Source organism: Micromesistius poutassou (genome assembly GCF_964030765.1).
Source record: "Micromesistius poutassou genome assembly, chromosome: 21".
NCBI classification, from domain to species: domain Eukaryota; kingdom Metazoa; phylum Chordata; class Actinopteri; order Gadiformes; family Gadidae; genus Micromesistius; species Micromesistius poutassou.
Window position 1 is genome coordinate 886,387 of NC_140291.1, and position 23,186 is coordinate 909,572.

Below are 23,186 nucleotides of genomic sequence, written 5' to 3' on the forward strand. Positions count from 1 at the left end.
GCTTGTCAGAAAAGCTCTCAGCAACGGTTGTGGAAGGATTGGATTCTAAAGTGTTTTCTTTTTAACCTGTAGAGGCTAAAAACAACACGACTATCTACACCACATCTGCAACACTGTTAAATTCGGTCAGAATGGACGAAGTAACTATCCATTCCCAGTTTCACAACAGTTGCAAACAAGACAGCGAAAACCCAGCCATTGAGTAGACCACTTCTCATGCTTTTATTTTAGCATTCACAATAATTAAAAACATCTTGATTTATTATACATGTACAGGATAAGTACAGAATCTCTCCTCTAAAACCATGAGAGTGGGTCCGCTTCTTTTTTTTTTTAGAAACCCTTTGCAGAAAAAAAGCAATCAACGCGAACAACATGAATGCAGTGATGGGAAAGGTGTACTGTTTTAGTGAGGAAAAACAAGGGGAATGAACCCAGTGGGCCATACAGAAGAATTGGAAAGTAAAAAAAAAACACATTGGCATGGAAATGATTACCCAGAGGTAAATGCTCTTCGCTACAAAGACATGGTTGCAAGCATCAGATCTGTATGTGTCACCGTTTTGGACCTCTGTCATCGAACCAACACTGACAAAGAAAACAATTGCGCTGCATAGAAGACAAGATTGTTAATTCAAATCCATTAGCACCAAAGTTTCTGCAGGCATTAGTGGCAATTGTTACATTATGGGAGTGATGTGCTCTCCTATTGAACACCAATATCCGGGCCTGTATCCGGGAGTGGATGATAGCACCGTGAAAGGCTTTTGAATTCCCCCTAGCCTGGGCCAATTGGCTTGTTGTGTAAAATGTACCCCTCGTGTGTTGAAAAGTTCAGGGTGACTTCTAATATGAGGTCGCCATTCAAAATGAACCAAAATGGAGATGACTTTTGAGGTCTCGTTCTGTGGACGGCTGTCCCGTTGTCCGGGCAGCAGCTAAGTTGTTTCTTTCAGATGTAAAACAAGAAGACGCTGCACACTTTTTACAATTTATTTAACACCAGAAAATGGTACACATCATTTGTTGTTTTCAATGTCCTTCTGCAGTGGTAAAAAAATGGCAAAAGTCACCTGTGGTTCATCGTGTGGAACTTTTTTGTTTTGCTTGGTTTGTTTTTCAAACTCCGGGGGGAAATTTTACACAAGTATATATTATTTTCTTGTTGCCAGAGGAAAAGATTCTTTTAAAGTGTCCTTGTAGTCGGTTTCGGTTGACGTAGCAGTCCCCAACATCAAAAAAATGCTTCTTGTGTTTGGAAAAAAAAAGTCTTCAGTCTAGTAGTTTTTTTTGACCAATGGCAGCCGAATGAGTTTTGAATGCATAGAAAAGGTTTAGAGATGACCGCTAGAAAAAAAACAACAATTTCATGTCCATATTTCTTTGATTTTTTTTTTTACAAGAAGCAAACGGGGCCAACTTCCACGCCGAATTCCTGATCAGCGGCGCCAACATCCATAGGAGCAATGTCAATGATGGGCAGGCGGGAGGTTTTCGATGTCTTGTAGTCAATGACTGCCTTGCCCCATGAGCCAGTGTGTGACTGTGGAGGGAAGGAGAAACGCAATGAACACAAGGCCACGTCAAGTCCATCTGTAACAGCGTTCACAGTATGTTGCAATATGGTTGCGTGTGTGTAGCGTGTGTAGCGCAGAATAGAGTGGACAGTAGAGTAGGAGAGGAGGAGAGGAGGGTAGTGATCAGAGAGTAGAGTGTGCGCACAGTAGAGTAGACAAGAGAGTAGAGCAGCAGAGTGTGTGGACAGTAGAGCAGACAGTAGAGTAGACAAGAGAGTAGAGCAGCAGAGTGTGTGGACAGTAGAGCAGACAGTAGAGTAGACGAGAGTAGAGCAGCAGAGTGTGTGGACAGCAGAGCAGAGCAGCGAGAGAGAGCGGCCAGCGGCGAGGGGAGAGGGCAGAACGGCGTCTCACCGTGCAGCCATCCTCGCTGACGGTGTATGTGAATCGGCTGTTTCCCTCGGCTCTGATCTCCACGTCGTTGGAGCCCTGCAGCAGCAGCGCCTTCTTCAGGTTGCTGGTGGTGTCGTCCATGTAGGCCACGCTGTTCTTGCAGTGGTAGGTGAGGTTCTGGCTGGCCTGGTTGGACATCAGGCGCATGAAGGTCATCTGGATGTTGACATCCTCCTGGTCGGAGCCGTCGGCGCCATACTGGAACTGAGGGAGAGAGGGAGAGAGAGAGAGAGAGAGAGGGAGGGAGAGGGAGGGGTTATTCAAGGTTGCTGGTCGGTTCCCAACTTCATACATTCCAGTTTATGCTCTCGTCAGTCAATTCTAATTTTAATACAAGCCCTTAATCTGAGTTACAGCCTCAAAGGGCTTCACAGGTCACATTTGACGACCCCTTAGTTATCATGGAAGAAATCTTGGGAAGCTGCACTGGCTGAAAGGGTTTCTGAAGGCCTGTGTCTACAGTAGCATTATGTCATACGACTTCTTTTGACCTATTTCAGACAATGAATTGTTTAACGTCCTCCTTGTTTACCTGGAATCCACCGGTCATGGACTCGCTGAACCACACAGGCTTCTTCTCCTTGAGGTTCTTGCTCAGGTACCAGTTCTTCATGGGCACGATGGACTTGGCGGGGGCGATGCAGGTCTCGCCGGTCTCCATGTTGCAGTGAACCTTGATGGCGTCCAGAGCGGAGCCCTGGTTGGGGTCCACCCAGTACATGCCTGTTCCCAACACACACCAGCGACAGTGTTAGAAAAAAACACAGACCGTGACACCATTGTAAAGGAACGCGACCACAGAGAAAGGAAGGGGGAATGAGGAAATCTTCCTTTTATCCCTTCAGTTATTTCCATAATCACAAACACGTCACATATCACATTCTGAGCCTGGTTTTCCCCCGAACTGTAGGGCTACAATATAATTCTTTCTGTTACCAGGTCTGTGATGAAAGCGCTATTAGCAGCACCCTAACACCTCACTACTCACTAACTACATTACTCCTGCTTATTACTCCTCATGGAGGGAGGAGCTCCACCCTAACCCCTCCATGGAGGGCTGAGCTCCACCCTAACCCCTCCATGGAGGGCTGAGCTCCACCCTAACCCCTCCATGGAGGGCTGAGCTCCACCCTAACCCCTCCATGGAGGGCTGAGCTCCACCCTAACTCCCCCCAGACGTACCGCTCTTCCACTCGGGGTGGCACATTCTCAGGTCACGGCACATGCGGGCGGGGCTCTTCTGGCTGCCCTCGGGGTCGCGGATGTTCTCAATGGTCTGGGTCAGGGTCTTCAGGGTGGTGTCCACCTCGTTGTCGCGATCGCGCATCATGTTGGGGTCGTCGGCGCGGTAGTGGCCTCCGCGGAAGGGATCGGGGCCCTTCTCCTGCAGGGGCTGGGCCGGGAAGTCGAAGCCGCTGCCTGGGGGTCCGGCGGGGCCGGGGGGTCCGGGGAGACCGGGAGCACCCTACGGCCGGGGGCAGGAAGCAACCCAGGTCAGTGTGTGTGTGTGTGTGTGTGCGTGTGTGCGTCTGTACACACACGGTATACAACAATGAGATATGTGTATGAGTGTCACGTACAGCGGGTCCCATCTCTCCGTTGCGACCACGGGGGCCGGGGGGCCCGATGGGTCCGGGGAGTCCGTTCATGCCGTCCTTGCCGACGGCTCCGCTGGATCCAGAGGGTCCCTGCGGAGAGAGAGAGAGAGAGAGAGAGAGAGAGAGAGAGAGGGAGAAGAGTCACCGACCAGCAGGACGGACAGACATGCAGTGTTGCATCTCAGCACTGCAGCGAATCCCCCCTCTTGTGGCGTTGTGTTCTTATGTTATTATCATAAGAGTGGAGGTGGTGGAGGTGGAGGTGATGGTGGAGGTGGTGGTGGAGGAGGTGGAGGGGGTGGAGGGGGTGGAGGTGTTGCTGGTGGAGGTGGTGGAGGTGTTGCTGGTGGAGGTGATGGAGGTGGAGGAGGTGGTGGAGGTGGAGGTGGAGGAGGTGTTGCTGGTGGAGGTGATGGAGGTGGAGGGGGTGTTGGGTACAATGTGCCGGGGGCAGTACTCACTCGGGGTCCGGCGGGTCCGTTCACTCCAGCGGGTCCCTGCTCTCCGTTAGATCCCTGCGGGCGACAAAACAGGATGAGTGAACCTGAGGGACAGCGGCCGAGGCGATGAGACGGAGGGGATGGAGAGTGCGTGGTTGGGGGGGGGGGGGGGGGGGTCGGTGTACTTACGGCGGTACCGGGCATTCCCTGCATTCCGGTGAATCCTCTGTGTCCCTTGTGTCCTCTCTCTCCCGCCTCTCCGGACTCTCCCTTGTCTCCACGAGCGCCAGCGGGGCCCTGTCACCACAGAGAGAGAGAGGAGTCAGCCACCGCGGGATTGGTTGATTGATTCTTTTGACGACCACACAGCCAGGCTGGTGGAGTTAGTTTTCTGTACAGCTCCTTGGTACAGGTTCCAACATTACATTATGGCACATTACATAATACATAAGTGCTTCATCCTCAGCGTTCAGAGCTCAGGATGTTAATTGCAACAGGAATCAAACTGTTCTGTGACGCCTCCCAGAGGGCAGCAGCTGGAAGGCAAAGTGTGCGCGGTGTGTGGGATCAGAGATGATCTTGCGGGCTCTGCGTAGTAGTGTCCGTTTGGCTCATGCTCAGGGAGCCAGGGATAGTTTAAGTGATGTGTGTGTGTGTGTGTGTATGTGTGTGTGTGTGTGTGTGTGTGCATGTGTGTGCGTGCGCGCGCTCCATACGTACAGCAGCACCACGGGCACCAGCGGGGCCAGATGGGCCTGCGGGTCCAGCAGCACCCTGGAAGAGACGACAGGAGGAAGCGTTTCATTATTTCATTCGTTTTGTTATTTTACAGGCAGCTGAACACAAACCACGAGGCCTTATCTAACCGGAGGCCATCTTGGCTCCAACAGAACTCCACGTTCAAGAGTGTTTGGAACCAAGATGGCCGCCAGGTGAGTACGGTCCATATTGACCAATAGGCAAAAGGCAAACGACAGAAGTGAAAGTGAAAGTAAAAAGGAGCCGGTGTTTCTTACGCCCTCTCCGCGGTCTCCGGTCTTTCCAGAGGGGCCGACGGCTCCGGGGGCTCCAGGGGCTCCGGGGGCACCAGGCTGTCCGGCGTTACCAGACTCACCACGGTCTCCCTAAACACACACACACACACAAAGAGAACACACCACCGAATGAGTGAGGGGGCAGTGAGGTCAATACAGTAATGGGGATCTGGTCCAGGATCAGATATAAGAGGTGTGTGTGTGTGTGTGTGTGTGTGTGTGTGCCTACCTTGGATCCAGCAGGTCCATCGCGACCAGGGGCACCATCGTGACCGGTGGATCCCTGTGGAGAGACCACATCAGCGCTAAGTTAGCTCCCATCATTCTTCACCGTGGCTCAGGGCAACATGTCGTACGAACCAAACCGTCATCCAACCCCCGATCAGCCCAAAGCTCAACACTATCCAAGTGGATTTGAACTTCTGATGTGTTACATTGTTGGTGAATAATGTTTTACTACATCAAGGCTATGCTGTTTTAACAGATTAACAGACAATGTTAATGGCTAATACCATGTCAATATTTGTAAAAGTTTTAATTCATGTATCTATATCTCTATAATGGTCCTGTTTGTGCTATTCTATTCTTTCAAAAATAGCTTTTGATTCTCAATGTGACTTCCTGATCAAATACATGAAAATAATGTGTACATGTAGTCTATGTGTCTGTGAACCCTGCTCAGCGTATGACCCACTACAGCCCGGGTGCGTCTCTGTTGCTAGTGTCACACAACATTTCTTTCAGATTTTTTCCCAGAACTCAAGATGGTGCTGCGGTCACGGGGGCGAACTCTGACCTCGCGACCAGCCTCTCCGTTGGCACCGGATGCTCCGGGGGGTCCCATGGGGCCGGGGGGTCCGCGCTCACCGAAGACTCCTGAGGGTCCCTGCTTACCGGGCTCACCCTGATGGGGGTGAAGAGAGAGAGAGAGGTTGGTTCACTGAACGGAAGGTGAGCAGGATAAGGGCCCAATGGAAACAAAATAGTGTCAACGACGTGTTTCATTTGATGAGGGGGAAGCTACGTACTCCGGGTCCGGGAATGCCGGGGAATCCACGCTCTCCACGTTGTCCAGACAGACCGAGGATACCACGCTGTCCAGCAATACCCTGAGGGCCAGGAATACCTGGGGCACCCTGTCACACAACGACAACACGCCCAGGGGGTCAACACAACAACACCCGACATCACAACACAACAAGTCACAACTCTGCTGGTGGTGGTGGTGGTGGTGGTGGTGGTGGTGGTGGTGGTGGTGGTGGTGGTGGTGATGATGATGGTGGTGGTGGTGTTGGTGGTGGTGGTGATGATGATGGTGGTGGTGGTGTTGGTGCTGGTGGTGTTGGTGGTGATGGTGGGGGTGGTGGTGATGGTGGGGGTGGTGGGGGTAGAGTTCTTTTGCAGGACTCACAGCGGGTCCATCAGATCCGGGGGATCCCTTCTCTCCACCGGGTCCTACGGCTCCAACGCCTCCAACCTCGCCGGGGCGACCAGCGGGGCCGGTCTCACCGCGTCCTCCCTTCTGTCCCTCCTTGCCTCCGGGTCCAGTGGGGCCGAGGGGTCCAGATGCGCCCTGCAGACGTCAAGGAGAGGGTCCAGGTTAACGCCATGTGGTACGAGGCTACATTCTGCTGCAGTCCTGTAGTCTAGTAGTGGGAGGAGGTCTAGTGGTGGTAGGAGGTCTAGTGGTGGTAGGAGGTCTAGTGGTGGTAGGAGGTCTAGTGGTGGTAGGAGGTCTAGTGGTGGTAGGAGGTCTAGTGGTGGTAGGAGGTCTAGTGGTGGTAGGAGGTCTAGTGGTGGTAGGAGGTCTAGTGGTGGTAGGAGGTCTAGTGGTGGTAGGAGGTCTAGTGGTGGGAGGACTGAGACTCACAGAGGGGCCGGGGGGTCCCATTCTTCCAGCGGCTCCGGGGAAGCCAGTAGCACCCTACGCAGGCAGAGAGGGAACAGAGTGAGCCGAGGACATCCACCTCGGCGTTTTGTGGTATTGTGTTTCGATATTCGATATCTGCGCTTGTATCTCGCAGGCGGATCCGATACTTACAGGAGATCCAGCGCCACCGCGAGATCCTTTAGGTCCGGGGGGTCCAGCGGGTCCCTGTCAAACACCAACGGGCACACGGGTTACACCACGGAACGCCGTGCAGTACCGGCCTCTGCCATGCAGTGGCGCTGTTGCGTCGAGCATCTCATTGCTGAGGAACATGTCCCTCCGGAGGTATTGCTTGTTCTTTCTTTAGCTACTAGATGCTACGACGGAGGCTAACAAAGATAACTCAGGTCGTGTCGTGACGTCGAGTGGGCGTTGGTAACTACGGTCACTGTGACAACAGGCGGCCCGAGGGTGTCCACCCAACCCCTACCTGAGGTCCAGCAGCACCGGAGGGTCCAGCAGAGCCGGGGCCTCCAGCGTCTCCCTTGGGTCCGGTCTCTCCAGACTCTCCCTTGGCTCCGGGCTGACCGTCAGCACCCTGGGGTGGGGAAACGGTGAGCATGACATGGTGAGGCAACATGGAAACAAGGGATTTGACTTGACTTGTGTGTGTGCATAGGGAATGATGAATGTTCAAATACAGCGTTCTACGACTGAACGCGGTTTGCCGGGCTACTCACAGGGGCTCCGGCGAATCCAGCGGGTCCAGAAGGACCGGCCTCTCCGCGCTCACCCTGTGTAGGAGGAAGAAGAAGAGGAGGGGGAAGACGGAGGGAGGGAGGGGAGAAGGTCAAAGGTGAGAGACGGCAAATGCCGAGCAGTGTGCTGTGCAACACTGAGCAGAACTGAAACGCACTGAACAGAACCGAGCAGCACTGAGAACAGAACCGAGCAGCACTGAGAACAGAACCGAGCAGCACTGAGAACAGAACCGAGCAGCTCTGAGAACAGGACCGAGCAGCACTGAACAGAACCGAGCAGCACTGAACAGAACCGAGCAGCACTGAGAACAGAACCGAGCAGCACTGAGAACAGAACCGAGCAGCTCTGAGAACAGAACCGAGCAGCTCTGAGAACAGGACCGAGCAGCACTGAACAGAACCGAGCAGCACTGAACAGAACCGAGCAGCACTGAACAGAACCGAGCAGCACTGAGCAGTAGCAGTAGCTCGTGGATGTAGTACTCACAGGGGCACCACGGCCTCCGGTGGATCCAGCGGGTCCGACGGGACCACCCTCACCCTGAGGAGCAAGAGCAGAGGAGGAGGAGGAGGAGGAGGAGGAGGGTGAGGAGGAGGCACAGGAGGAAAGGTCAACGAGGAGGAGGAGGAGGTCTTAACTGCATATTGCTTATTACCGCCGCTGCATCTACTACAGCTACAGCTAACATTACTCCTCACACGCCAAAAACGCTATTATTGCTACAGCTGCTACAGCTGCTACTTTAAACAACACGGCTTCTACTGTTACTGCTGCTTATGTGACTCCTTCTTCTACTACTCATGATCAATATATTTCGTGATGCAGGTCGTGATGCATCGTCGCCTCACCTTCTCTCCCTGACCACCGGGGGGTCCTGGGGGTCCGATGGCTCCAGACATGCCGCGACCGCCGTCCTTTCCGGCTGCTCCCTCGCCTCCCTTGGCTCCGCCGTCTCCCTGGAAGCACAAGCGCCGTCACATGGGTCAGTGGGCTTTGTTCCCATTGGCTGGTACGGTGGACGCGTGGCTGACGTCGTATGGGATGTGCATGGTGGTTGAATTCAGTACTGTGTGTCATGAGTTCAATTAGGTATAGGTTCATTTAACCTAATTGAATTTAGGTTGAACTCCATTAAAAAGGTACTGCGACAGGAAGACCCACTGGAGGTGAATTTGATGAACTCAATTAAAAAGGATCTTTGTCTTGAGATAGTCTAGTCGTTGCCTAGTGAGCAAAGACGTTTCAATGCCGCCTCATGTTTTTTTGATCACGCTGCCAGAGGCCTAGGGCCCGCCCTGCCCCAGCTCTGGTCCTGGATGACTGGGTGACTGGGTGACTGGGTGAACTGGGTGTCTGGGTGACTGGGTGACTCACTCTCTCTCCCTTGGCTCCGGGCATGCCAGAGGAACCACGCTCTCCGGGCATTCCCTGCATTCCTGGGGATCCGATGCCACCGGGGGCACCACCAGCACCAGTCTCTCCCTACACACACACACACACACACACACACACGAGGAAGACAAATACATTGTAAGTAATGATGTATGATATGATGATACCATATGATATGATGATACCATAATAAACATCAGTAATGGGTGAAACAAAAACAAATCGTTGGAATCGTTGGAAAAACCCAAATGCTAGTAGGTTCCATGCTAGTTCCCTTAGCCCGTACCTTAGCTCCATCGTTGCCAGCGGGTCCAGGGGATCCACGGGGGCCAGTCTGTCCAGCGGGGCCGTTGGCTCCACGCTCACCGGGGAAACCTCTGTCGCCCTGGGGGGGAGGGGGGGGGAGAGGAGAAGGAACTCAGTGCCAGGCAAGTGGGAGAGTACCCAACATGTGTACATGTGTGACAAAGGAAATTCACACAAGCAGCTCATGGAAAGTAAGTAGGACTTACTCTGGATCCAGAAGCACCGAAAGGTCCAACCTCACCGGGGGCGCCCTGGGAGAGAGAGATGGAGAGAGAGATGGAGAGAGAGAGAGATAGGGGGTGAACAACCTAATCCCTTTCCGAGCAGAAGTTCAGATGGAGTCGATCCTATATGAAACAAATGTTTCAGTTTCATCTTCTGTAACTTATGTCTGAATAAGAAAGGCCGGTATAAATGAGGCTAAATGCATCAGTGTGTATTCATAAGTGTGCCTTATGTGTAGCCATCCCATGGCTGAACATGCAGCGATTGCATTTCCAGCATTATATTGTGGGAATATTCTAGATTATTACACAAAAACACACGAATCCCTGCAGCTCATGTCAGAGGTTAATTAGTTGAATTAGGCTCCTCCTTCATGTTGTATCCAGCCGCGGGGGGGGGACACCTACCTGCTCACCAGGCTTGCCAGTCTCACCAGTAGCGCCTTGGGGTCCGGGGAGTCCCTGGATAGGGGATCACAGAGATGTGTGTTAGTGTGAGGGGCCTTGTTTTTTAAGGTGCTATATGATTGAGGTTTATTATTATCTGTTAGAATATACATTATTACCCATGTACATATTCTATATTATTGTAGAGTAACATACCTGGAAGCCAGCGTTTCCAGCGGGGCCGCCCTCTCCCTTCTCTCCAGCACCTCCCTAGAGATGAGAAGAGGAGGAGACGAGGTGAGGAGGAGACGAGGAGACGGGAAGAGGAGAAGGGAAGAGGAGGAGACGAGGAGGATGAGAAGAGGATGTGAGGACATGAGGGACATTCTGACTATGGGTGATGTTGTAGTGTTGAAAAGCAAGTGCATTCAGAAAACTATCGCTAGCAACAGTCGTATTATGGTATGTCAGGCATGTCCTACAAAATCGACACATTGATCGGATTGATTGGTTTATTGATGTGTTGTTCGGTGGATTAAGTGATTGATGATCTATCCATTGATACATTATGTGGTTGATTGGTGGACTACTTGATGGGTCGATTCATCGATCGATTGATTACTTGATAATGAATTCAACTCGTGATTTGGGTGGTACTCACGGCAGGGCCAGAGGGTCCGGGTGCTCCAACGTCTCCGTCTTTGCCGGGGGCACCCTAAGGAGAAACACATCGCGTCTGAGTCCCGGTCCTCACGTTGAACCTGAACCTCGTTCTAGTGTGAGGTGGACGACGGTGGACCAGCAGGTCGTACTTACAACAGCGCCGGTGTTGCCAGCGGGTCCACGCTCGCCGGGCTTGCCAGACTCACCCTAGGACGAGAAAGCAGAGGTTCAGACCGTCCGTCTTTGTGGCGCCAGATACAGAACATAAAGTGGTGACTTCTGATCCAAAAACCGAAATATTTAGAGGTTAGAAAATACAAAAGAGCTCCAACACGAGGCAGTCATTCTGGGACTCACTGAGGGTCCCTTGGGTCCGGGGAATCCCATGACTCCGGGACGGCCTCTGGATCCAGCGGGTCCAGCGGGTCCAGAGCGACCATCTTGTCCGGTGATACCCTAGACAGCATGAGGACGAGAAGTTAGGCGGAGCTCGGCCCTGATCTCACAGGTCTGAGCCCAGGAGGGACTCCCTGAGGAGTGCAGTGCGGTTTGTTTTAATTCACTAGAGGTGAAAATGGTGGAACAGGAACTTACAGCGGGTCCAGCTTTGCCGTCGGGTCCAGGGCTTCCAGGGCTACCAGTCACTCCCTAGGAGGGGGAAACAAAACCAAAACCTGTTGGAAAGCTTTCACAACAAAACCGCTGTCGATGTCTCCGTAGTTCAATAGATGAGGACTCCGGTAGTTGAGCTGTGAAACCCACCTTGGATCCGGTCACACCGGGCTCACCAGGGCGACCAGACTCTCCAGTTGCTCCTTGGGGTCCCAGGGGTCCGTTGGATCCACGCTCACCAGGGGCTCCCTGTCAATCAACCACACGGTCAGCTAGGGCCAAGACCAGTCAGCTAGGGCCAAGACCAGTCAGCTAGGGCCAAGACCAGTCAGCTAGGGCCAAGACCAGTCAGCTAGGGCCAAGACCAGTCAGCTAGGACCAAGACCAGTCAGCTAGGACTAAGAACACAGTCAGGTAGGACTAGGTATTAGAGGTCAGGTAGGACTAGGTATTACAGTACATATATATGTATCACAGTCAGGTAGGACTAGGTATTACAGTACATATGTATGTATCACAGTCAGGTAGGACTAGGTATTACAGTACATATATTTGTATCACAGTCAGGTAGGACTAGGTATTACAGTACATATATTTGTATCACAGTCAGGTAGGACTAGGTATCATTCAGGTAGGAGTAGGTATTACAGGTCAGGTAGGACTAGGTATTAGAGGTCAGGGTAGGACTAGGTATTAGAGGTCAGGGTAGGACTAGGTATTACAGGTCTGTAAGTCCTACCTGGTATTACAGGTCAGAATTAAGGGTGCTAATAGGTGCTCATATGGCTTATACCCTAGGGATGTAAAGTATTGATCCTACGGCTCAGGACCTATTGAACACCCTTTCAACGACGCTAACCAGCTTCCAGATCATATCATTCTAATAATACTGCAGTACCAATACATTGTACCCAGTTCTGGAAGTGCCTGCAGACGTTCACCAGGAGCTACGTGGGGTCAACTGAAGAACAGTCTGAAGATGTCAACATTACGGAGTCCTGCAGAGGGCCTCAGCGAGCACACGACGAAACTCACCTTGCCACCAGCGCCGCCATCACTTCCGGGGAAACCACGAGCTCCGGGGGATCCCTAAAGGGACACACAATAACACACACACACACATTTCATTATGTGACCCATGAGACCACTTCAGTGTGTCCGTGGCCCCGGACCTCAAGCCACTCCCAGAACTCTTTGTGCGCGCCGGATATTGGCCAACGATTCACCTTGTAAGGCCGCGATCCTACCTCCACCTGGATCGCGAACCCATAGTTTGAGAAACGTGGATGGAAACACACGGCAGCGGGACACAGAGGGGCGGGACTGGCCGGACTACCGGCAGAAATCCCCTTGGGAATTGTGAATGCTTTAGACATGATTGGCCAGTCTAGTCGTGGACAAATCTGTCCTCTCGTGATGGAATATGAGAACAGATTTGAGGATGTGTCTGTGTGTTTTATCTGGATACACTCCTGGTGTTCTGAGATACGTCCTGTTCTACGACAAAGGAACCGATCCAGGTCTCAGTTGGGGCGGGGGGGTCTTGTTCTCCCTGGTCTTGGGGAGGCCAGGGAGAACAGAGTTGCTGTGTGTAATGTATGGAGGGGGGTGGTGGGGTGGGGTGGGGTGGGGGGTGGTGGGGTAGTAACGTACACGCTCTCCGGGGGGTCCACGGGGTCCGCCGCCGCCGGGCTCTCCACGGCCTCCTCTCTTGCCCTCCTCGCCGGAAGGTCCAGCGAGTCCCTGCGCTCCGACGGGTCCCTGGCAGAGCAACGCACAGCGAGGTTAATGTTGTCCGGAACAATCTGCAGGCGAGTTCACTCACCCTGAGGCCACAGGTGGGCGAAATACAACACAGTGAAAAGAAACCACCGGTCACTTACAGCCTCTCCCTTCACACCTGGCTCTCCCTTGGCTCCGGGGGCTCCAGTCTCACCCTGTGAGAGAACACACACACACACACACACATGAATGAATTACGATTCCTTCACCAATTCATTGGACCACTGAGTGGTTTAACAGGAGTTTAACAGGAGTTTATCTAGCAGTCTATCCAGCAGTATCTCCTGAGTGTTTAGCAGGTGTTTAGCAGGAGTTTATCCAGCAGTATCTCCTGAGTGTTTAGCAGGTGTTTAGCAGGTGTTTATCTAGCAGTCTATCCAGTAGTATTTCCTGTGTTTAGCAGGTGTTTAACAGGAGTTTAGCAGGTGTTCAGCAGGTGTTTAGCAGGTGTTTAACAGGAGTTTAGCAGGTGTTCAGCAGGTGTTTAGCAGGTGTTTAACAGGAGTTTATCCAGCTGTCCATCCAGCAGCCTCTCCAGAGCGTCCACTCACGTTGTTTCCCTTGGGTCCGGGGGCACCGAGACCACCCTGAGCTCCAGCGGGTCCACGGGTTCCGGGGAAGCCGGGGGCTCCAGAGATGCCGCTGGGACCCTACAGCAGACCAGCAGGCGTGTTACTCAGAGACCAGACCAGGGTGCACATGGTATGGAGGACCATCGTCTGATCACCACACCGTGTATATGTTGATTTGTGTGTTTCTGGTACTTACAACAGATCCCTTGGCACCAGGAGAACCATCGCTACCGGGGTTGCCCTGTTGGGGAAAGAGCGGGTAAATACAAAAATACAAAACACAAATATTGTCCAAATCTCTTGCACAGCTCTATAACGATTATTATTATCTATTATTCGGATTGGACCGATCTGTTTTTGACCTATAATGCCTTCATTTCCCTTTTGGGATGAATATAGCAGCTATCTATCAATACATCAATATATCAATCAAGGATCTACTTTATCTACCGACTATTTCAGAGAGGAACCAATCAGAGAGGAGCCAATCAGAGAGGAGCCAATCAGAGGTCCTGGCTGGTACTCACAGCGACTCCAGCGGCTCCAGCGGGGCCGGGGTTACCAGCCTCACCACGGGCTCCCTGGGGTCCCTCGTTACCACGTCCGCCCTGGGGACCAGACTCTCCCTGGGGGGGGGGGGGGGGCAAGCAGAAGGGGTTAGAGCAGCACACCTCGCTCCCTGTGTGTGTGTGTGTGTGTGTGTGTAGGACCTGCTGAACTAAGAGGTGTCGTGTGAAGGCCTCATTAGCGGGGTCTTGGTTAAGCCAGCACCGTTCAGCCCGTCAGTTGTGTTCTCGTGGTTGTTGTGATGCAGGAGGTTTGTAGTGAATACTGAATTGTTATCGTTCATGTTACTGTGCGTTGTTATATATCTGGTCTTTCTCAGGTGAGGGTGAAATGGGTCCCAGGCAGGTGGAATCAGGAGGGAGCATCCCCCAACCCCCCCTCAATGATTCTCCTCCTCTCCCTTCAGAGGTCAGTGCTAGTCTCCACGGTGATGGTGGTTGGGTGTGGCCGGGGGGGGTCAGGGGGGGGGTCAGGGGGGGGGTCAGGGGGGAGTAGGGTCTCTTTGGGGTCCCTCACCTTGACTCCAGCACCGCCGGGGAAGCCAGGGGGGCCAGCAGATCCGGTGGGGCCCTAGAGGACAACGAATAAACACACAAGCGTCTCAAAAGTCTGTCCACCAACGAGACACCAGAAACCACGATCCATGATCGATCCATACTCGGACCGGAAGTGAACGCTGATCAATAATACTCACAGGAGGTCCGGAGGGTCCGCCGTTGCCATCGTTACCGCGAGCACCCTGCAGTAGAGAGAGAGAGGCGCAGGTGAGGATTTGTTCGACCCACACACACCCTTTTGGAGAGGCCATCTTGAGACTATGGGAATGGCATTGCAGACGATCTCAGGTGATTGTGACGGATGCTACTTGATTGGGACACGGTGGGGCCGGACTTACAGATGGGCCGGGGGGTCCGGGGCGACCTCTCTCACCGGGAAGACCACGAGCTCCCTACGAGAGAGAGAGAGAGAGAGAGAGAGAGACCATGTCAGAGGGAAGCTTCATGACATCTAATATTATCCCTTCATCGGTACATATTGAATCTCAATCTGGATGTGTTTGTACACCCGTTGGCTCAAGTAAGTATCAAATTTAAATCTTAAATATATACTTAATTTATAGAGTGCTGTGCATGCAAAACAGCCATGCAATACGCTGATCTACAGTGAGACAACGAGGCAAGACCAAGACCAAGACTCACCATGGCTCCGGGGATACCGTTCTCACCAGAAGAGCCTCCCTCTCCCTGTCGGACACACACAGAAGAAGAAGAGGAAGAAGAAGAGAGTGATTCCTCAGCAGTGTTTCGATTTTCCAAGAGGATCCTGGTCGCCCGGTTAGGAGCAACAGTTTCAGTCCAACAACAAAAAACTCTCAAAGACATTAAACGTCACTAGGCTCAGTGAGTCAATCCCAGACTGCGACTTGCAGAACACTACGTCTGCCGTCTTCCAAAAGCCTCCAGGGTTATCCGCCTCCTACCTTGGGGCCAGCGGGTCCAGCGTCTCCCTTGGCTCCATCCAGACCGCTGAATCCCTGCAGGCAGAGAGAGGAGGAGAGAGGAGGTCAGACGAGGTTGTCGGTGGGAGAGGAGCAGAGGCCGGTGTCTAGCGACGCCGCGCGCTGGAAGTCAACACTCACTCTGTGTCCCTTGATGCCGGGAAGTCCGGGAGTTCCGGGGAATCCACGGGTTCCCTGGAGGAGAAGGAGAAGGAGGAGAAGAGGGAGGAGATGAGATGATGAAGATGTGTTTCATTAGCATGGTAACACACTACCTAGTCCCGGGCCTTTTGGAATGCTAGGAGCTAAGTTTTCTTTAAGATAAGATATCACTTTATTTTTATCAGATGAGTTATTTATAAAATATGACATTGTATGTAAGATTATTCTTTTTGTGTTAATGTGTGAAATAAATTGCTAAATGTATGTTCATAATGTATTGTACCTTTATTTAGCATTCATTACTGTCTTTTATATTGATATTCATTTGGATTGTTCTTTTATGACCAAATTTGATGAGTAAAATACCAATCCATCTGTCTCTATCTATTTATCTATCTATTTCTGGGATGGCCTCCAGCCATAGCAAGACTGAGGAAGAAATCACTTCTGGCTCTTGACTCTTATTTTGACAACACTGCTTGTCCTGACTCTTATTTTGACACGGGGCCAGGGCTGCTCACCTGGGGGCCGGCGGGTCCACGCTCACCGGGGCGACCAGCCTTGCCGGGCTCACCCTGTTGGACACACACACACACACACACATGGTTAGAAACAGAGAAGCATTTGCTAGCAAACCTGCTAAGGCTGGCTGGATTTGTCATTGTTTATTAACCACTGTGCATAACTAACTGTACATTAGTTGAACTAACTGTATATAAGTTGAACTAACTGTACATTAGTTGAACTAACTGTATATTAGTTGAACTAACTGTATGTTAGTTATGAACGTCACAAGACTTTTGCAGAGTACACAAACAATTGTGTGCGTAAGAGAAAGTTATTTCCAGCAGTAAAAAAGTCAGAATGACATGAGAGAGACAAGATAGAGATAAGAGACACTAAGAAAGCACATTATGTAAATATATATAAATATAAACATATGTAAAACAAGACAAGATAACACAAGAGAATTGAACAAAGGAATAGAAAATGTGAGAAGTGAAAACATAAGAGAGAGACATGTTACGACAGGACAGTCATTATGTGATCTCGTACATCATCTCCATTCTTGCCAGGGGGGCCGGAGGCTCCGCGGGATCCCATGGGGCCCTGGAAACAAACACAACATGAGGTTATAATCACAGTAACACAACTACAATCACAATTACGCTGTCACTATGCTGCTTCCTATTTATAACTTCTTCAATGGAGTTGTAAGGTGCACATTCTGTATTCATTCTGTGCTCAAGTGTGTGTCTGTGCGTGTGTGTGTGTGTGTGTGTGTGCGAGTGTGCATGCATGCGTGTACATGTGTGTGTGTGTGTGTGTGTGTGTGTGTGTATGTATCAGTGAGTCAATAGGACTGGAAGTAAATTAAAGAAGAGACAAGGAAGTTACCCCTGAAGTAAATACAATACATTTTTCTATATACATTTCTACAATGTACACACACACGTAAACACAAATGTGGAGGTGTGCGAAACATACAAAATCTGTAGGAAGTTCTAGACTCTCAGGTAAACACGTAGCTGGGAAGCCATTTTTGAATGTGATGAACGTTGTGTGATAGGACTGTGTTGTAACGTCCACTTAGCCTAGACAATCGGTTCACGAGAGAGGTCTATACATATGGATATATTAATACTTACAGATGCACCAGGCTCTCCAGGCTCGCCTGCGGGTCCAGTGAAACCCTGAGGACCCTGTTGGTTCAAATGAGGGAGAGGGGGAGAGAGACCGACAGGGAGAGAGAGAGAGAGACAGAGAGAGAGAGAGAGTTAGCAAGATTCAAAAAGTCTGTGTCTATGATCTAATGGTTCAAAGCTATTATGATATCTGAACAACCTCTTCGGCCTATCTTGTCTGAGGGTCAAATAGTCGCTATACATAAAAATGTGTTGTTGTTGTTGTTATTGAACAGGATCTCAAACAGGGTCAGAATACTCACGCTGGATCCGGCGGGGCCGGGGGAACCACGGTTACCCATAGGGCCCTGGAAACGAAGAGAGTCAGACATCAGATCACGCCTTTATTCAGCTCACATCTTGACACACACTGACCGTTAAAGTGATAAGCTATCAGCAACAGTGTAACAACAGTAATTGTGAAATGTAAGTGTTCTATTAGGAACTGTGACTAGGAGGAACTCAATTGGACAATTTTCAACTTCTTCCTAATGCTAACACACTAAAGGATGGCCCTTATGCACCGAGCGGGCATCTGGGCTCCACCTTGGTTGTAAACGCCAAAGATGGCCGCCGTAGGTGACCCAGGCCAATGTACGGTCACGGGTTCATTTTTGCGTGTGACTGCTGGTGTGTTACATAGCGTCGTTTAACAGCAGCATGCGCTGACGTCGTACCATGGGCCCAGGGACAGAGGGACCGCCGCTGGATTTGGAGTGGTCGGTGTAGCTCATTTGAGGAGAGAGGTTCTGTCAACAGAGGAGGAAAGAGTCATCCATTAGAACGTAGTTCAATATAGATCATGTTTCATGTATATGTTGATATCATGTTTAGTGTGTATATATATATATATATATATATCAAAATATTAATATCAATAGTATAATGTATATAGTTAATATATAATTTCAACTACAATCTCCTCCAAAACATTTTATGAAATGCATGCATTTTTATTATTATTAATGATTTACACAAATTATTGTTATGTGTTCTTGGCTACAAAGCAGCACAGTGACAATTTAGTCTTCTAACATTGAGTCGAAACTCAAAGGATGAAATGGAAAATGCTGATTTCCACTATAAAATTGTTATAACGCAAGCTAGGTAAAGTGCATTGTTCCCTAGCGCCGTTCTACTTCACCAGAAGGAAGCGAGAGAGAGGGGCCATCGAGCTTCTGAGTCTGAGTCTGAGTATCTTCTACCAAGACCTTCTCACAAGTCATTAGAGGGTTTCTTTAAAAATACGTGTTGAGTAGCAGACAGAGCGTAACTCTGTCCACACTACCAGTGCTGAATCTGTCAGTGTCTTAGCGCTATATCAAACATCATCTCTACTATGGAAATTAGTCTGAGGAACTTGTCTGAATACTCTCATGAAACATGGCATAAATCGTGTCTGAAACGGTCTGCTCTTCCACAATATGGAAATTCTACCCAGGATTGTAAACAATGGACAGTGGATTCAGGAAATCAACAATCACACTGTTATCGTTCCTCATTTACCGTTCACCTGTCGCCCTGTATTCTGTCCCCTGTACCCTATCCAGCCTATCCTGTCTTTGCAAAGCATCATGGGTAATTTGTCATTTTGGGGGTTTCCCCAGCAAGGGACGTTCGTCATTGGCTACATCAGAGCCATCACATGACGTGTGTGTGTGTGTGTGTGTGTGTGTGTAAAGACACACACACAACGTGGGGACAAACGCTAACAGAGAACCCCGACATGGGTCATGTGATTTCCGACATGGGTCATGTGACGTCTGGAGGTGCAGCAGACTTACTCCGCCAAGGCCAGTGGGTCCGGGGGGGCCGGGGGGGCCGGGGGGGCCGTCCAGACCGGGCATGCCATCGTTGCCGGGGGCACCGGGGGGACCCTGCAGCAAACAAACACACACACAGGGGACAGAGAGCCTTAGTGGACGGCCGTCGTCGGGGGCCCCCGTCGGGCCCCTGGCCGGGGTCCCCGATGTGGGGATGTTGTTTGATGGATCGTCTGATGATGGGTCGTCTCATGTATGATAGGAGGTGATGATGTATGATGGGAGGTGATGATGGTACACTACAATGTCTGTCCGTCAGTGGGGTTGTCTGTCTGTGTGTATGTTATGATGATACTGGTTTAATGTTACACATAACATACATAAGTCAGTCTCTGGTTGCGTTTGTGGATTGCTGTTGTTTGACCTCAGATTAAATATCCCCCCCCGCTGGAATGTGCAAGTCTGTTGAAGTTACGAGTCTGTGCTTTCTATGCTCTTGCTAAATGTTTTAGATTACAATTTCTTTCCTTTCCTCCTTTTTTTGTTATAAAATATATATTGTGTAACTTGTGTGACCTTGAACTCAATTTACCTGAGCTTTGAGGTCAAGGTACATCGTGGAAGTGATGTCCTTTGATTGTGAATCGGTGCAAAGATATGATGCATTGTGCGTGCTTTTAAAATATATGTTTTGTCGACATAGGGCCGTATCTATAAACAATGACACACATCCATGACTATGTGATGAACAATGTGTGTGGTCGGTGATGAAGACTATGAGAGATGAGAAACAGATACATACCCTCTCTCCAGCCTCTCCAGGTATGACCTACAGAGAGCAGAAGAAGTTAGGCTTTGCTGCAACCTTTCTCATCGTTATATATAAATAATGTCGGCCCAATTTTGAACCATGTACATGTGGATGTATGACTCTGGACTGGAGGAAGAGTCAGGGCAAACAAGGTTTGGTTAGGAGATTAGCTTGTTGGCAAACTGACAGAACACAACAGAACAAACTCTTGTCCAATTGAAGACAAGATTTGTAAAAAAATTCCTTCAATTTAAGTGAATAAAAGCATAACTACCTCATAGTCGGTTGGCTCCTGGATACCTACAGCAATAGAGGAGAATATTTATTATATATCCAGAGGAATGGAAAACCATGACTTCAAGTATATCATATGCAATATGTAGCCTAATGTCTGCCTAGTTAAATATTTCTCATGACATATTTGTATAAAATATTGTCATTGGATATTTGTCTCTGTGGATGTTTTTCTTCTGTGTTTGTGTTTAAGGGTCATATATAAAAAAAAAACATGTAACTATAACTATATTTAACTCAATCACAATGTAATCACAATGATGTCTGCAGACAAAAAAATTATAAAGGACCTTCCATTGGCAACAAGTTGGCCTTTATCCCCCTCTTATAAACTGCTTTAATTATAGTAATCTCAGGTCGGACTATTAAAACATATCCATGGAGCAGGCGTAATCCATCAATGAAAAGAATCAATTACATTGAGGAATACACAGCGTTATTCCAAAACGATTCTTTGTTGGATTCAATCCTCAAGCAAGTGGACGTAGGCTTAGGGCTTATGGCCTAAAGATCCAAGTCAGGGCCAGCAGCAGGCATATCGACCTACGACAGCATTCATGCGTAAAGCCAACCGAATGAATGAGGTGCCCGGTGGGTCAACCCATTCCCCGGCACTAGATGGCGCCAGAATGTGATTTTAAAAAAAGAAAACTGAAATAAAGTTGAAGAAGTGCTGTCAATGAATGTAGTAGTAGAAGCAGCGGTGTTGTACCCTCGCCGTCGGGGCAGATAGGGCAGCACTCTCCGTCGGGAATGATTGGGTCGTCGCAGTCAGACGAATCCTCGCAGATCACTTCGTCGCACAGGGGTGCTCCGTTGTCACACACGCAGATCCGGCATGGCTCTGGCTTCCACACATCCTTGTCGTTGTACAGCTGTCCGTCCGTTCGGCAGCTACCCAATGGGCCTGACGAGGTAGGAATAGAGAGCGATTGTTTTTGACATTGCAGTAATATTAAAGGGATTTGTCACTGAGGGCAAATGAAAAGGTCTGCAGCAGCAGCCCGTTGACTAAACCATAAGCTCACAACAGTGGCCATGCTTGGGAACTGTTGTGTCCCCAAAACAGATCACTCAAGTCTCAACTCGTTTTTATTCTACACCTTAACGGAAGCAGGTCAGAGGTCCCTTCAAGTTAGGCTGTTCAAGCTAAATACTAGATATGAATGCAATGATGAGTAAAAAAGGACAATAATTATAACAACAGCAATATTAAAATAGGAGCATTTAGTTAGTAGTTGTAGTAACAGTTTAATGTGGCAGAGGGCTGACCTGGAAACTGGACCAACTAATGGGGTTGTGGATGTTTGTTATGGCGTGCATCAATAAGCATCTATGTTCGATTTCCCCCCCTTAGTACAACAAACCAAAAACGTCCCCAGTGTCCATGGCTTGCGTGTACAAGTCTATTGACAATAGTCTGGAAAGCGTCGAAATAGTGAATGAATCAGGTGTGCTTTTGAACCGTTGGTTTGAAAGTGGCTCAGGCCTGTTAATTAGTGGGTGCTGTTAAATGTTCAGCCACAGCGGGGCGCTGTTGGCCCGCGAACGCCTCCCGAAACACACCCTTCGCCGCGGTGATTAATTGACGTCTAGACAAATTGAACTCGACGTCAGAGTTCCAGCGATTTTCCATTGTCCTTCGAATAACTAATATTATGTAGCCTACAGTAACAAGTATTAACTGAGGTAAACGCGATGATTTGAAGGAACTTCAGCTTAAGGCTGTGTTAAAATTGAACATGCGATCGATGGAAAATGATTGGTAAAAATACAATGATAATTACATTTAGCCTTAGTTAATAACATATTCGTTTTATTTAGTTCGTAAAGATTACATAATATGCAATAGTTATTAGTCATTCGATACCAGATAGGCTACTGCTGGCAACGTTGGAGTTTTTCCATGCTGGTGGTTAATGATCTCAACCTTAAAAGAATAAAACTTGTATTAAATAGAATAATAGCTGTTTATCATCATTATAGTTATATTTTAGTAGTATTATGTTCCTTTCGTTTCTTTACATTAGTTGGATTTAATGTAAACTTGAGCCTATGGATTGTGCATCCCCCAAAAAAAAAAGAAGTGTGATGGAATTCGGGTGGATCTTGAGGATCCAATAACTCCGCATCTGCACGCCAGAGAAACTTTGATTTGGGCTACGAAATCATACAACTGCAGTCCACCCTTCCCAACAGCGATGGGTCTAAAATAAAGGTGATATCACCGATAAACCGCTGTCCAACCACTGCGTAAAACTAGGCCACTTGGAGAGGAGCCGTCTCCCGCAGAGCTCTATCACTTCCAGACAACAGAAAACCCGGTCAGCATCCTCCTCCACCTCAGCCTTCCATCCCACAAAACTCAAATCCCATCAACGTTGCAAAGTTAGTCGGACTCACCTTCACCCTCGTCCTGACCTCTGACCAAAAGCACTGTTGCGCTGAGCAACAGCGCTAACCGAATATCCACAAAGCTGAACATGTCTAAATATTAGACATGTAGACTCTTTGAGGCAAGGGGAATCCTGTTTTTTCCTCAGACGCCACTCATACAAATTCCGGTCCGGTCTGTGTAACTCCAATCCAGACCCTAGCAGAAACTCCCTACTGCCTAAACAAATGAGAAAGCATGGCTTTTATATGCCAAGGCTTTTGGGGAGGTCCCGGGAACGAGCAGATAAGTTCAACATGTCCAAGTCCTAGTCCCTCCTTCTCCATCCCTCGGGGCCGCCTTAAAAAGCCTTTGAAACAAGTTCACGTTTTAATCTCTGTACCGGGACACTAGTGCGCC

General features: G+C 49.6%; 1 protein-coding gene across 1 annotated transcript; it reads right to left on the reverse strand.

The window, feature by feature from the left end:
* Window positions 1-380: 380 nt before the first annotated feature.
* On the reverse strand, window positions 381-22,990 carry col1a1b (collagen, type I, alpha 1b). The gene is made up of 51 exons (XM_084485861.1): window positions 22,796-22,990; window positions 21,105-21,299; window positions 20,373-20,398; window positions 20,090-20,116; window positions 19,309-19,401; window positions 18,202-18,273; window positions 17,788-17,832; window positions 17,489-17,542; window positions 16,896-16,949; window positions 16,361-16,414; window positions 15,819-15,872; window positions 15,660-15,713; window positions 15,379-15,423; window positions 15,075-15,128; window positions 14,874-14,918; window positions 14,696-14,749; window positions 14,140-14,238; window positions 13,809-13,853; window positions 13,592-13,690; window positions 13,142-13,195; window positions 12,912-13,019; window positions 12,294-12,347; window positions 11,409-11,507; window positions 11,241-11,294; window positions 11,004-11,102; window positions 10,800-10,853; window positions 10,645-10,698; window positions 10,200-10,253; window positions 10,005-10,058; window positions 9,579-9,623; window positions 9,353-9,451; window positions 9,049-9,156; window positions 8,523-8,630; window positions 8,161-8,214; window positions 7,653-7,706; window positions 7,403-7,510; window positions 7,084-7,137; window positions 6,913-6,966; window positions 6,454-6,615; window positions 6,071-6,178; window positions 5,839-5,946; window positions 5,272-5,325; window positions 5,025-5,132; window positions 4,729-4,782; window positions 4,198-4,305; window positions 4,030-4,083; window positions 3,551-3,658; window positions 3,153-3,435; window positions 2,503-2,693; window positions 1,932-2,174; window positions 381-1,543 (listed from the first exon to the last, which is right to left on the reverse strand). The coding sequence occupies exons 1-51, from the start codon at window positions 22,875-22,877 to the stop codon at window positions 1,397-1,399; spliced, it is 4,347 nt and encodes a 1,448-aa protein (XP_084341987.1). The 5' UTR covers window positions 22,878-22,990; the 3' UTR covers window positions 381-1,396.
* Between the last annotated feature and the right edge of the window lie 196 nt (window positions 22,991-23,186).